This window comes from Aspergillus karnatakaensis (genome assembly GCF_047715665.1).
Source record: "Aspergillus karnatakaensis strain CBS 102800 unplaced genomic scaffold BJY04scaffold_12, whole genome shotgun sequence".
NCBI classification, from domain to species: Eukaryota; Fungi; Ascomycota; class Eurotiomycetes; order Eurotiales; family Aspergillaceae; genus Aspergillus; species Aspergillus karnatakaensis.
The window spans coordinates 383961-394385 of NW_027395724.1; the positions used below are offsets into that span (position 1 = coordinate 383961).

Below are 10425 nucleotides of genomic sequence, written 5' to 3' on the forward strand. Positions count from 1 at the left end.
GCAGAAAAAGTCGACCTCGACTTCAGACATTAGTAATTCGACACGAGATGGCGTACGAGGTATCCTCGAGCGATTCGTTTTCATTATGAACAGGTTGAAGATTGGACGCCCTCCGTTGACATGCAACCCGCTTGGCCCCACCGACAGTGAACCTCGAAATATTCCATAAAAATCCCATCGTCTTGACTTCCCTTACCGTGATGAATAGCTAGTAGATTGCTGACAAGCCCTAACAGGAGCAATAAGATTTCGGGGACTTCCACGCGCTTATACGTAGCACCATTACGCAGTTGGGTAGCGGGTGATCTCCGTGGCTGATAGTTCACCCGACAGGCACCTCTGCGAGTCTGGTGGGTCGGAGTAAACCCCGGCCTCGAGGATAATATATTCTCGAGTTGGAGGAATCTTGATTTCTGTGTCCTTCTAGATCTCAACACTGATTGATCCTGTTAGTCAGATGTTCGGATGTATCCGATCACTCTCCGGTATATAGTACCTAATACCCCAAGTCTCGCCAGTATACGGAAGACGACCTGCTAACCGAGGTTAAGGATTCAAGCTTTAAGGCAACGATGACGATTGATTCTAGCGATATCCTTATATTTGGAAGTTGAGGGTGGCCTTATTGTAAGGACGTTCTTTCGGTACTTTATGTTTATGTGGCCTGCCCTTGTACTTGTATTATGCTGACTTACCGGTAGCCACGGGCCTTGTTCCATTCTGCACCCTCTATTTCGATGAGAGGGCCATACATGCCTTCTTGACCTTTCAAGGTTGTGGTTTGCGACCGAGCCGTCTGATACCAGCCTGCTAGGCAGATATAGATGGCCCGCAATATCGCTACTGGGATGCTTCTGGGTTGACGACGACCCAAATAGCCCGCCGTGGAAGGACCGTTGCCGCTCCGGGGAAGTGAACTTCAACAATAACGCCTTATCACCAGGGATATATTCACAGACTCGCTGTCATTGATGGATAGTGGATCGCTGAGGTTCTGTCGACAAGAGGAAGCCACAATGGGTTATGAGACGCATTGAAATCCTTGCGTCAGTGGGCTGTTGGGCTCAGGGATCGACAAGCCTTGCGTCGGTCTTGTGGTAGATCTGTGCGACAGGGACTGCATATTTGGTTAGCCGATGGCCATCCAAAGGTGGTCAATAATGAGATGAGAACAAACCGTCGCTGTACAACCACCATATGCAGACAAGTTCAAGCGAAACAACTGATGGGCGAGGGACGCCGTGTCACATTTCCTGACAGGGGAGAGCTTGGAAAAGAGCACACAAAGACATCATCTTCATGCCGGTCCTGGAGAGGTACGGAGTACCGACAGCTGGACGAGAGATCCCTGGTCACCTGACGGCAGTCTTTGTTGACAAGACAACCAACAACCAACAACCATCTCCATCCCATTCCCCTCCATCGTTATCATTGACCTCGCCCCTCTTTGCTTTTTCTCTTTCTTGGTTACACTAGTCTCCAGTACGGAGATCCCCACTCGTTGACTCGCTGAATACCCACTGACAAATACGCTTTGACAGAAATGCCTCACCCAGAGGCAAAAGGAGATCTCCGAGTCGCACCCGATGGTGTCCTGGCACCCGATCATTTTCGCATCCTGGCATCCTTCAGGCCACGGCAGCGTTGATGAGCTCAGGATTGCGTGATGCTATGCTGTATCAAACCCGGGATTGTGCTCCTTCGCTGCTATCAGCTCCTTCCGGAGTTGACTGTCCGGAAACCAGTCCACCCCTCACCCACCCCGCTCAGCTCTATGGCGACATTGGCGCGGACACAGTGTGCTCATTGGTGTCTTATCTGGGCCCTTATTGACTTGCGTTGGCGTGGGGAGACTCGGGCCTTGATCTGGGTCCGGCATGGCGTCGCCTGACTGAAACCCCGGCCCTATCTCAGCGGGAGTCCGATATTCACCAATCGGGGTACGCCAAATTCTGATTGTCGTGCCACTGGATTTGGTGGCTGAAAAAGACCTCTTGGCGCGGAGAAGCATCCTGCTTACGGGGGTACGTACTTTGTGATGATCTCCGGTTGTATGGCATCAGCGGTTACTGGACTTGCCTATCACCTAGGTTGACCATCGCAAATTGCAAGTTCCCGAGAAGCCTATCTGTTGTATTTCCGAGTTTCTCCACGTATTCCCCCGCCTTCCCCAGCCGGAGCGCTTGGCTCGATAAATGCGGAGGACCTCCGAGCGGCTCGACCATTTCTTCTCCAAGCCAAGGGTCTTGACCACAAACTCTGCCAAAGGCAACCCGAAATTATCCCGGATACGCAGCAAGTCTCAAAGGCAAATAATCCCGCATGATACGGTATCACCTTGGCGATGTGGTGTTTTCGTGGCTCCAAGACACCGGGCACATTTGGCACGAAGCCACAAAAGAACGCAAAGTTAATTAGGTAGGGGGACCAAGCCAGAGATATAGCTTGTTGGCGGAGTTTACTTCCCCATGTCCGGACATGTCGTGTCCGCAGCCCGTTCCATTCGACCTGACCGTCAGCCAAGCACGGCATGCGAGGCTGTGCGCTCTTGGACACTTCTTGGAAACTGGGGATCGACCAGTCCACGTCCAAACAGATGTCAAGAGGTCTTGGGTTTCCTTGTCGCCAAACCTTCGATTCGATGTTCTCCCTCCATCTCGCAGGCCTATTTCATCCGATGTCGTATCAAAGTCCTGACTCGTCGCACTCGCTAAGATGCTAGGCATTGCATCAAATGGACCCTTGGAGTCCACCATTGGTCTCGGCCGCTTGGATTAGCTTTAGAGTTGTTTTATACCCCAAAAAGCTGATCGAACGGGAGCACGTTGGCAGGATGCGGGGTGACATGTCCGGGGTAAGCGAGCTTCCCACGCGATTCTATGTTGATCGTGTACTACGGTGTACTACAGTGTACCACTGGGGAAAATCGTATAAAGCGTCCTGCCTGGTCGGTAATAATGAGGGGACCATTCAGATATCTTCTACCATTTTTCCGCGCCCTCTTCCCTCCTGCAATCATCCGCGGCGCCATGTCTGACAAGAAAGTTTCCCCCGATATTGTTGACGAGAAGCCCGACGTCCTGCACCGGGAAGACACAATCGATCATGAGAAGAACCAACACCGGGGAAATGTCGATTACTCTGGTGCGACCAAGAAGACCGACCCTGCTGAGATTGCGCTTGTCCGCAAGCTCGATCGCTGGATCATGCCTACATTATGGCTCATGTACTGGCTAAACTACCTTGATCGCAATGCCATTGCTCTGGCACGGCTGAATGATCTCGAGGAGGACTTGAATCTCACCTCATCTCAGTACCAGACCTGCGTTTCCATTTTGTTTGTTGGTTATATCGCTGGGCAGGTTCCTAGCAGTAAGTGTCCCGGAGTCTACTTTTAAACCCATGGTTTGCCACGTATCTGACTGTGATAGACATGTTGATCACGCGTGTGAGACCCTCGTACTACATGGCGAGCGCCATGGCCGCATGGGCCGTGGTTAGTGCTTTGACTGCCTTGGCTAAGGACTATACCGGCCTCGTTCTTGTCCGCTTTTTCCTCGGTGTTACAGAGACTCCATACTATCCAGGTGCCCTATACATGCTTTCGATTTTCTACACACGCAAAGAGATTGCGACCCGCATTTCCATTCTCTACACTGGCAACATCCTCGCCACAGCCTTTGCCGGCCTTATCGCCGCCGGTATCTTCCATGGCATGGATGACCTCGCTGGTATCACCGGCTGGCAGTGGCTCTTCATCCTCCAGGGTGCTGTCACCTTTGTCGTCGCCGTCGGCTCTGTCTTTGTCCTCCCAGATGATCCTCTTCACACCCGCTGGCTCAATGAGGAGGAACGCCAACTGGCTCACTCACGTATTGTCGCCGACACTGTTGGAGCTCGCAACCAGGAGAGCACATTCAGCGGTCTCAAGGAAGCGGCCAAGGATCCCCGTGTCTGGCTGTTTATGTTCATGCAGCACATGCATTTGGCAGCCAACGGATTCAAGAACTTCTTCCCCACAGCTGTTGAAACTCTCGGCTTCAACACCACTATCACCCTGGTCCTCACCTGCCCGCCTTATCTCATCGCAGGAGGTATCTCGGTCTGGTGGAGTTACAACTCCGGTCGCATGAACGAGCGGACGTGGCATATCACCATCGCCAAGGCAATCGCGATCTTCGGTTTCGTGCTTGGTTGCGCTACGCTGAACACCGGTGCTCGGTACTTTGCTATGGTTGTGTTTGCAATTGGTACTTATGCTGGTAAGTTTGCGCGATCATTCCTATTATCTCTTTTCCATACTGACGAACGAACAGTCAACTCCATCATTCTCGGTTGGGTAGCTAGCACATGCGGTCAGACGAAGGAAAAGAAGGCTTCCGCGCTGGCCATGGTCAACACCTGCGCTAACATCTCGTTCATCTGGACTCCCGTACGTCTACTCCTCTTCCTTCTATACCCCCACCATATTCCTGACTATGCATAGTACCTCTGGCCTGAATCCGATGAGCCACGCTACACAATCGCCATGTCCTCCAGCGCCGCCTTCTCGCTTACTTGTGCGGCCTGTGCTTGGATCATGAGGATCTGGCTGCAGCGCAAGAACCGCAAGATCCGGCAGCTGAATGACGAGTCTGTTCTTTACTACGCTTACTAGTTGGGCTAGTGGTGGGAGCTTGTACTCAAACGACACATCTCATCTTTTCATCATGCCATGCTCCTCCCCGGCCGGACGGGCGGGCGGATGAATGGAGAGGGGATAATAAATTCCAGATAGGGCTGGGCTGGGCTACTCTATATAATGGGCTGGTAATAGTCTATTTTACATACAGACTTAGTCATGATAATGAACTCGTCACTTTCGATGATAGGGTGTTGGAGGCTTTCCTGGTGTCCAGTCACCTGCTCCCAAGTCAACATGTCTTTCTGTAATGTAGTTAATCATCGCTATTGCGTAGGTCCAGCCTAGACCAAGAACACGGTCTCGGTAAGATTGAGTGTGAAGAAGAAGGACAGTTTGTCCATCCATAGCGTCCCTCAATGCGAGCTTTGCTTTCAAGTCCAGGTGAAGAGCAGGAGACCCAACGGTGTCTATATCTTTATTGTCCACAGCAGGAGTATGAGTAATGTGAGCATGGTACCTGTATATATACCAGACAAAGTAGGTGAAGATCCTGTCTTGTCTGTATACCTTCCTGCCTACTCAAAATCCTTGAATTCATGCTTCGGGATCAAACTCGCATGCACCCCTCGCTCGTTCTCCTCCGCCGACTTCCACCCCCATGCCTTGTCCTTCACCGGGCCGTTACCTACACCATCCAAGACGTTAACCACGTACTTGCCAATGATGGGCAAGAACTTATAGAAATGGAATGACCCGCCGACGGCAAGATACAAGTTTCCTAGTCGAGGGTCAGGATGCTGCGTTATGAGAGGGTGCTGGCTTGCAGAGATCGAGTCCCAGCAAAGTCGGTAGAAATCCGGTTTGCGGCCATTATCCAACAACTGTGGGAGTCGGGCGCGGACAGCTGAGAGAGCATCGTCTTTGAGTCCTGGCGGAGCATAAAATTGATCTTCAACGGGCACGGAGATGTCGTGTCCGCTCGCGGTCCGGATGGTATTCTTGAAGGAGGTTGTACTCGTGAACTTGAGGATGCCACTGGATGTGGGAGGTATCACCTCTCCTAAACACGGTTAACACCTGCATGTTTAACAGCAGAATCAAACAGATATAACAAACCTTGCCCCCCATACACAAGCACCGGAAGCCTCGAATACACCTCCCTCTCCTCCTCCGATAACTGAAAATGCGACACGCAAACCCCAGCAGCAGAAACCTGCCCCTCCACCCTGCCACCACCCTCAATCCCCAACTCATCTTCCACCGACGCCATAACCTTACTCGTCCATGCCCCCGTCGCAAACAGCACTTTCTCAGCTTCCAGCACCCTCCCATCCCCAAGCTCAACCCCCTTCACCCCTCCCCCTCCCCCTCCCCCAGAGCCCGAATCCCGAAGAACAACCCTCTCAACCTCCCCACAAACATACCTCACCCCCAACCCCACCGCCTCCCTCAACATCCCCCTCAGCGCCCCCTCCGCATCAACCCACCCAGCACTAGCATTGAAATAATACGACCCAAACGGCCCCATCTCCGTCCTCGCCAGCACACCGCCCCAGGAATTCCGGACCTCCTCCTCGTCCATCTCAACAATAGCCCCCTCAAACTCATGCCCTCCTTTGCGAAAATTCTCCCGGATAAGGCGTGGGACATCACTATCATTTTCGTCCATCGCGATCCACCCGGACTGGGTGTATACCTTGGCGGAGTTGAAAACAGGGAGTGTTTTCCAGCTCTTTATCGCTTCGATGGCGAGGTCCATGTAGAGGGGGGAGGAGTAGTCTGCGCGGATGATTTTGTTGATGTCGCTGGATGCGCCGGCCTTGGGTTGGATGTTGTTTGTTGGGCGAGGGGTTGTACTTGTGGATGTAAATGGGGATGGTGCGGGGGTGCGGTCAAGGATGGTGATCTGTGACGGGTTGGGGTGGGTTTTGGCGAGGTGGTATGCTGTGCTGGCGCCGAAGATGCCGGCGCCGATGATGAGGATTTGGGGCATGTTTACGACTTTGTAGGGAGGGGCTAAGGTGTAGTAGATGGTTTGGGGACGAGGGAGGTTGGAAGAGAGTTGGTTGGAGATGGAGATCGATGGTGTTATTTTTAGTCGCTGGAGTGTGGACTGTGGAGTTGTCGTCTATCTAGTGGCGGTAGTGACAGTCCATTTCAAGAAAACAATCCAACTCTGAATCCAAAAGCTAAGCCACACAGAACAAAAGCTTAAGCCGAACGCAAGCCATGGATCGCAGAAAGTATATCAAATGTCAGCACATGACGCACGGAATCAATCCGCCGTCAAGGCAGAGAGATTCCGAATCTGCCTTGACTACGCCATCGCCTTGCCCTTTGTTCACCTTCATCTGCACCTTCACTTCAGCTTTACATAGTGAATCTACACACCCTGAAAATCTAGTGACACAGCACCCCTCAAAACCAACATACAATGTCCCCTCACATCAACCCTCACATTCACATCTCCTCGACCCCTCTCCTCCATCTAACCCTCCACCCGCCCACGTCATTGCAAACCTCATCCCACCCCCCCAAGCAAATCACCGCGCAGGAGTACGCCGAAACAGAGCGTTTGTTCTATGAGATCCTGCCACAGTATCTACCGCCCCCATCGCCTGGCTTCTTTGAGGAGATTTCGGCCCATCGAGTTCGATTCCATAATCATTGTCGCTACTATCGGGTGAGTTGGTCGGAGGAGGTTTATCATTTCTTGAGGCAGGTGAGGTCGGTATTGAGGGTTGATATGGAAGGGGAGACTGGTGGGAGATCGGTCATCAATGTCAGCGGGCAATCTCTCAATCGGTCTTTGTCTCACTCTCACTTTCACTCTCATTCTCAGGAACAAAGCCGGAGCCAACGACAGACACAGGTGCTGTCCGGGTTCCAGGACCCAGCTTGGATCGAGGGTGCAAGACAGAGAGTAGCAGACTTGGCGCAGGCGCAGGCGCAATCTCGGGCTCAGGCTCGGGCTCGGTCGCAAGCACTCGCACACACGCAGACGCAGAGCCACGCTCAAACGCAAGCACAAACGCAAACACAACCTCCGAGTCAGCCTCGCGCTCAACCACACCACCAGAGACAACAGCATACGCAAGGACCAGTCCACGAAGAGGCCCAAACGCAGGCTCCGGCGCGACCACGATCTAGGCCGGAAAATGATATCCAGGCGCACATCCAGTCACAGACCGAAGCTCAGGCTCAAGAACAGACTGGGTGGATGATAAGAATGCGGGACGCTGAAAGGTTAAGGGTTCTTGGTAGGCGGACCGAGGTTGCGGGGTCTCCTGCTGTTCTTGATCAAGACGCCGAACGGGTGCGCAGGTACTACAACGATGCAGTTCAGGACGAGGGCGCGAATGATCATTACGATGATGATTCTGATACTGAAGATGACGAACACGGCAACATGTACGAGGAATATGAAATTCAACACCAGCGCTATCTGGACGAGGTTGGTCTGGGCTCCAACCCGAGGCCCACCTGGAGTGTCGATGAGAGACGTGTGGTTGAGAGACGAAAAGTGGACGGAGACTGCATGATCTGTCTCAGCCCGTTGGAAGACAACTCGTTTAGAGCTCCCTCCAGGGATAGCGACAATTCTGCTCTGCCGGGTGATCAGACACAATGCGAACTGCATCATTATCAACTTGATTGCCTTGAAGATGACGGGATGGTCTGGTGCAAGGCATTCTGTGGGGTCAATTACCACAAGGAATGTTTCAAAGGATGGGCTTTGGTATTTCAAGAGATGAGGAACGAAGAGAAGCGCTTTGGACCGGTCACTTGCCCTGCGTGCCGGAGGGCTTGGAGAAGGTACGAATTAGATTGTTGATTGGGAGCCGCCTTCTAAGTTGGATTTCTATTTCAAGGACGGTCTTTTCCTGACAGCAAGAATCTTGTAGATGTTTTGATAGCTGAATGAAATTTTTGTTTCTCTCTCTTTTCGGTGACTGAGGTATATTTCGACTGATGCCAATGGCGGAAACTCTACAGCCGCGATATTTTCTTCTCTGTCTGTTGCAGCCACGTCGCGATGGTCTCAATGAGGCCGTCAATCTCCGCCACCGTGTTCCCCGCATGTAGGCATACGCGTACACGCTCTTTTCCTGCAGGGACTGTTGGCGACATTATAGCGCGGACGGTGAACCCCTGCTGTTGACAGAAACTAGCGAGCTGTCGAGGGACGCCGCTGCGAAGGGAGAATATAGGCGAGTTTGAAAAATGATCGACCTCGAGAGCTGAGGATGCACCCGAGCTGAGGCTATCCAGGCGGCCTCGGAAGTACCCGATCAACTGTGCCAGGTTGCGTTGAGGCTGGGTCATGTCAGCAGTATTCTGTAAAGGCAAGGGAAATTCAGGTTGGATGAGTCACCTCTTCAGTCGCTCCTTCCGCAAGTAATTCGTAGGCTGCGCGAATAGAAGCGAGGAAGGGAAACCCTAAAGCAGTCGTATATATGAGACTGCGAGCGTAATTGATCAGGTAATCCCGCGTATCAGGACAGCACAGAACGATTGCTAGAATCTGTTAGCGCCTTGCCCTAATTTCGGATGTTCAATTCACCTCCATGGCTAGCCAGAGCCTTGCCGAACGTATGTAACCGAATGAAGATTCGGTCTTCCACTCCCAGCTGCTGAACGACTCCCGCACCGCGAGGACCAAATACGCCGGTCGCATGAGCTTCGTCTACGATGAAATATCCATTCCTACGCGGAAGCAGGCGGTCCACGACGTCAATGAACTCAATGATCGGTGCAACATCCCCATCCATGCTGTAGACGGATTCAATGGCTATAAAGACGTTTCGACGCCTACCGGCTATTAGAGGGTCTGATTCAATCTCAGCTTGCAACACAGATTCTAGGTCGTCGGGACAGCTGTGGGCGAATTTGACACGTCTCCCTGCTCTAGACAATCGCATGCCTTCATGCGTACTGGCGTGTATGAGCTCGTCGTAAACAATGAGGTCCCCTGCTTGTGGGACGCTCGAGAAAACGCCGACATTGGCGTCGTATCCAGAATTGAACAGAAGCCCAGCGGAAGCCCCATGAAATGCAGCGACGAAACCCTCCAGCTCTTCTGCGTAGGCCGAATTTCCGTCTAAAAGGCGAGATCCTCCGCTAGCAAAGGGGTGCAATGGCGGCGCCTGCTCCAGGTGTGCTAGAAACCGTGCTCGAAAGACTGGTGACGTTGATAAGGAGAGAAAATCGTTCGAGGAGAAATCCACAGAAGATGAGGGTGCCACTGTAAGTTTTCGACGACACATTTTGGCTTCTCGTTGACGTAGCGCCTGGCGCATTGAGTCACGAAGACATTTGGGGGGGGCGTCCATGTAGATAGTTCACAATGAATGACCCAATTTCTTTTCTAAAAGTCAGTATCGTGATCGAAAAACAAAATGGGATAGCAGGGTGTTGAAATTTTACCAGCAGCTTTCTGATATGCCCAATATTTCAATTGCTAATTAATGTAAAAGCACTTTGTGATCCATCACACCACCCCAGTTTCTTAGCAAGCGGAATATCGACTAGACGGACTAGGGTAGACCGAGCGCTTGCAATAGAACCAAGCGCTCCATGATCGGTGCCTGAAGAAGTGGAGTTTGAGTTCCGACAGCAGCGCTGGTTGCCCTGCCGCAGAATAATCCATTTGGCGGGGATTCTCCTTCGGATCTGTTGGGATCAACCGGTGGGGGTAGGTATGGAACCGGATGAGTCTTCCCAAAAGGCCGCGAGGAGTGACAGGACAGGAGTGAGGAGTCACAGTCCGGCTCACACTTAATTCTAGGGCCTCGGCCTGG

General features: G+C 52.3%; 5 protein-coding genes across 5 annotated transcripts; 2 read left to right on the forward strand and 3 right to left on the reverse strand.

Annotated features, from left to right (window-relative positions):
• Positions 1-1583: 1583 nt before the first annotated feature.
• BJY04DRAFT_19930 (uncharacterized protein) lies at positions 1584-2633 on the reverse strand. Its single transcript, XM_073712750.1, has 2 exons — positions 2182-2633; positions 1584-1993 (listed from the first exon to the last, which is right to left on the reverse strand). Exons 1-2 carry the CDS (start codon positions 2530-2532, stop codon positions 1754-1756), a joined length of 591 nt encoding a protein of 196 aa, XP_073573802.1. The 5' UTR covers positions 2533-2633; the 3' UTR covers positions 1584-1753.
• Positions 2634-3029: 396 nt separating this feature from the next.
• BJY04DRAFT_206177 (major facilitator superfamily domain-containing protein) lies at positions 3030-4657 on the forward strand (the record flags this gene model as incomplete). Its single annotated transcript, XM_073713682.1, has 4 exons — positions 3030-3372; positions 3432-4262; positions 4317-4432; positions 4487-4657. 4 exons carry the CDS (start codon positions 3030-3032, stop codon positions 4655-4657), a joined length of 1461 nt encoding a protein of 486 aa, XP_073573803.1.
• A 542-nt stretch (positions 4658-5199) lies between these two features.
• On the reverse strand, positions 5200-6617 carry BJY04DRAFT_215871 (NAD(P)/FAD-dependent oxidoreductase; the record flags this gene model as incomplete). The annotated part of the gene is made up of 2 exons (XM_073715585.1): positions 5200-5684; positions 5741-6617. 2 exons carry the CDS (start codon positions 6615-6617, stop codon positions 5200-5202), a joined length of 1362 nt encoding a protein of 453 aa, XP_073573804.1.
• Positions 6618-7058: 441 nt separating this feature from the next.
• BJY04DRAFT_215872 (uncharacterized protein) lies at positions 7059-8459 on the forward strand (the record flags this gene model as incomplete). The annotated part of the gene is made up of 1 exon (XM_073715586.1): positions 7059-8459. The coding sequence occupies one exon, from the start codon at positions 7059-7061 to the stop codon at positions 8457-8459; it is 1401 nt and encodes a 466-aa protein (XP_073573805.1).
• Positions 8460-8536: 77 nt separating this feature from the next.
• On the reverse strand, positions 8537-10273 carry BJY04DRAFT_20284 (aminotransferase class I/II-fold pyridoxal phosphate-dependent enzyme). Its single transcript, XM_073713270.1, has 4 exons — positions 10052-10273; positions 9189-9987; positions 9000-9142; positions 8537-8941 (listed from the first exon to the last, which is right to left on the reverse strand). The coding sequence occupies exons 2-4, from the start codon at positions 9955-9957 to the stop codon at positions 8615-8617; spliced, it is 1239 nt and encodes a 412-aa protein (XP_073573806.1). The 5' UTR covers positions 9958-9987; positions 10052-10273; the 3' UTR covers positions 8537-8614.
• Between the last annotated feature and the right edge of the window lie 152 nt (positions 10274-10425).